Source organism: Penaeus chinensis, chromosome 36, assembly GCF_019202785.1.
Source record: "Penaeus chinensis breed Huanghai No. 1 chromosome 36, ASM1920278v2, whole genome shotgun sequence".
In the NCBI taxonomy this organism is placed as follows: Eukaryota; Metazoa; Arthropoda; class Malacostraca; order Decapoda; family Penaeidae; genus Penaeus; species Penaeus chinensis.
Window position 1 is genome coordinate 5,001,015 of NC_061854.1, and position 3,887 is coordinate 5,004,901.

Consider the following 3,887-nt stretch of genomic DNA (forward strand, 5'->3'; position numbering starts at 1 on the left):
TCTCTCTCTCTTTCTCACCCCCCCTCTCTCTCTCTCTCTCTCTCTCTCTCTCTCTCTCTCTCTCTCTCTCTCTCTCTCTCTCTCTCCTCTCTCTCTCTCTCTCTCTCTCTCTCTCTTTCTCTTTCTCACCCCCCCCCCCCTCTCTCTCTCTCTCTCTCTCTCTCTCTCTCTCTCCTCTCTCTCTCTCTCTCTCTCTCTCTCTCTTCTCTCTCTCTCTCTCTCTCTCTCTCTCTCTCTCTCTCTCTCTCTCTCTCTCTCTCTCTCTCATTCTCTCTCTTTCTCACCCCCCCTCTCTCTCTCTCTCTCTCTCTCTCTCTCTCTCTCATTCTCTCTCTTTCTCTTTCTCACCCCCCTCTCTCGCTCTCTCTCTCTCTCCTCTCTCTCTCTCTCTCTCTCTCTCTCTCTCTCTCTCTCTCTCTCTCTCTCTCTCTCTCTCTCATTCTCTCTCTTTCTCACCCTCACCCTCTCTCTCTCTCTCTCTCTCTCTCTCTCTCTCTCTCTCTCTCTCTCTCTCTCTCTCTCTCTCTCTCTCTCTCTCTCTCTCTCTCCCTCCCTCTCTCTCTATCTACCTCTCTCTCCCTCTCTCCCTCTCTTTCTCTCTCTCTCTTTCTCCCCCCCCCCCTCTCTCTCTCTCTCTCTCTCTCTCTCTCTCTCTCTCTCTCTCTCTCTCTCTCTCTCTCTCTCTCCCTCTTTCACCACAACAAATTAAGCTTTCCAATTTACCTGTAATGTATGAAACTGGGTACACTCCTCGGAATTAGTGTTTCTGAATGTGAAAAAAAAGTCTACAGAAATCATTAAAGCATCATTAAAGGACCCCGCAATCCGGTAAATGTATAATTATTCCGTAGATGATGAGGAAATCCGTTATTTCATTTCGGATAATCACTGTACGTTTATTTAATTTCTTGTACTTCGTTTTATCTTTCCCCTCACTCTTATGTCTCTCTTTCTTTAATATCCTTTATTTCTCTGTCTCCTTCTAATCTTTTAGTCGTTTCCGCCTTTCGCGTACCTCTTTATTTCTTATCTTCCTCCGTTTATCTGTCCCTCGTTCCTTCTCTCTTTATCACTTCAATAATGTGTCCTCTCTTCTCCTTTCCCCTCTCTAACCAATCCTCCTTATTCTATTTCCCTCTTTAGCGCCTTTTCTCACCCCTTCTTCCGTCCCTCATCCTCTCCTTCTTTTCCTCATAATTACCCCCCCCCCCCTATTCCATGGTTCCACTAACCCCTTGCCCCCCCCCCCCTCCACCAATGCTACCCCTCTCCCCCTCCCTCTCTCCCCAACAGCTGCATCTGCCTTCATGACTCAGTTGCCCATCATTAAGGTATCTCGTGACTTTGAAGGTGCATTACTTCGAAGCCCAACGAGTGTTTCCGTTCGAAATATCGATTTTCTGAGTTCGGTTTTCGTTTGATCTTCTGGAAATGTGGATAAGATGAGGGAGTATCTCTTAGAGAGATAGAAATCGCTAGGTGAAAGTTTAACGCAGAAAAGAAATCGTTCTTTTGGTGATTCTGTGACTGTTTCACGCAAGATTGAGAGTTACTGTTTGTCTAACGCGTTCAGTTGAGTATTCTGAATATTTACGTTGTCATTATGAACGAAGAAAAGAAAAAGAACACTGTATCAGCTGTCTTATCCTGAGAGATTTATCTTTCCTTCGAAAATAAAAAAATAAATATAGATAAACCGAAAATGTGCTGAAAATCGAGAATAATCTTCAAGAAACATAATTGATTCAGTTCCCACGTTTTTGCCACGATAAAGTGTTTCAAATATCCGTCGATTGAAGATTTCCAAAACTTGCAGAAGTACTTGAAAAAACGCATGGAAGAATTTCTCCAACGAATGGCAGAATAAAAGGGAAGGAGGAAAGAAAACGAAAAAAAAAAAAAAAAACGAAAAAAAAAAATATACACACGTTTCCCATCTCTTCGCCAAACTTCTGCCTAAGAGGATACGGACTTAGTTTTTTTTCTTTCTCTCTCTCTTCCCCCCCCCCCCCAACCCCTCCATCCCCGCCCCGGGAAACATACGACGAAAGTGTAAACAAAAATCCTAGCACGAAAAGTGTTTAAAAAAAAGGGAAAAAAAATCGATGCTGTAGCCAAAAAGAAGAAGAAGAAAAAAGTGAGAAGGAGAACATTCAGAGGAGAAAACTATGTGATGTGTAGTCAAGTGATTCTGCTCTCCCTGATGACGCTGGGCGCCGCTGCAGGATACATCGTGTTTTGCAACTTCACCCTTGCTGCTGAACTGAAGCAACTGCGCAATGAGTCGCTTATCTGCAAGACACACACGTAAGATTGGGAAGACGTAAGGGTAGAGAGAGAGAGTTGGGGAGGAAGGAGGGAAGGAGGGAGGGAGGTAGGAAGGTAAAGAGGGAGGGAGGGAGGGAGGAAGGAAAAGAGGGAGGGAGGGAGGGAGGGTAGAGAGAGACAGAGAGAGAGAGAGAGAGGGGGGGAGACAGACAGACAGAAGAATGATGGAAAGTCAGAGAGAGAGAATGAGAGATAGATAGATAGAGAGAGAGGGGGGGGGGGGAGAGATAGAGAGATAGACAGACAGACAGACAGAGAAAGAAAGAGAGAGAGAGAGACAGACTGATGGATGATAGAAAGATATAGAGAGAGCAAGAGAGGAAGAGAGAGAGAGAGAGAGGTACGTCAGTACATCCGTGAGTGCGTGTGTCTGTCTGTCTGTGCTCATGCGTGAGTCCGTGCGTGCAATCAAGCAAGAGAACTAGATGGATTGAATGAAAAGAGTGACAGACAGAGCGAGAGGAGTACCTTCCCAGCGAAATCACCTTTCCATCACACGACCATCAAACTTAAAGCTGTAACATATTTTTGTGCCCAAAATCCTGCTGATTCTGGCACGTCTTCAGGGTACATAAGTTTGGCTTTTTAAGTCTATTTATTTGCCACTAGATAAAATAGGTCTCAGATTTTGAGTTATTTCAGGATTGTGTGAGGGGAAAGAAGGAGAGAGAGAGAGAGAGATAGAAAGAGAGAGAGAAAGAGACAGAGAGAGAGAGAGAGAGAGAGAGAGAGAGAGAGAAAGAGAGAGAGAAAGAGACAGAGAGAGAGAGAGAGAGAGAGAGAGAGAGAGAGAGAGAGAGAGAGAGAGAGAGAGAGAGAGAGAGAGAGAGGCAGAGAGAAAGAGAGATAAAAAGAGACAGAGAGAGAGAGAGAGAGAGAGAGAGAAAGAGAAAGAGAAAGAGAGAGAATGACAGAGACAGAGATGAGACAGACACAGACAGAGCATGAGACACACACACACACAACCAAACAAACAGACAAAAGCAGACGAGAGAGAGAAAGAGAGAGAGAGAGAGAGAGAGAGAGAGAGAGAGAGAGAGAGAGAGAGAGAGAGAGCGAAAGAGGGAAAAGGGGGACGAAAAATTAACCAAAAATTAAACAGCATGAAAGTACAATGAAGACTGAGGAGGGAGGGAAACCTACTGAATTTATATGGCCAATTTTAGTCTTGATTTTATAGCAGGATTAAAGGATTTTGATCTAATCCTTTCTTCCTTCACCTCAGTCCTCCACCTTATCCTCCTCTTCTCTCTTTCTCTGGTCTCTTACTCCCTTTTTTATCACTGTTTTATCTTTCCCCACCTCCCTTTTCCACTCTTCTTTTTCCTCTCTTCTTCCCCCCTCCCTCTTCCTCATATTTTATTCTCTTTCTTTCTTTATTATTTATTTTCTCTTTTTTCCCTTCTATCCTCCTTTCTTTGTCCCTTTTCCTTCCTTTATTTTTTTTCTGTCTCTCTCTCTTTTCTCTCTTCTTTTCCCCTGCTCTTTTTTCTCTTACTCTTCCTTTGCTCTCATGCTTCTCATCTTTCTCTTTCTGTTTTCTCTCTCTCCCTCTTCCC

The 3,887-nt window shown here is 44.0% G+C and overlaps 1 protein-coding gene across 1 annotated transcript in view; it reads left to right on the forward strand.

Moving 5' to 3' along the window:
- The first annotated feature begins 1,344 nt into the window (after positions 1–1,344).
- The window catches only part of LOC125045076, a 12,425-nt gene continuing 9,882 nt past the window's right edge, over positions 1,345–3,887 (forward strand). The window contains exon 1 of the mRNA XM_047642154.1: positions 1,345–2,307. Coding sequence (XP_047498110.1) covers positions 2,174–2,307 — 134 coding nt within the window. The 5' untranslated portion in view covers positions 1,345–2,173. The remainder of the gene's footprint in view (positions 2,308–3,887) is intronic.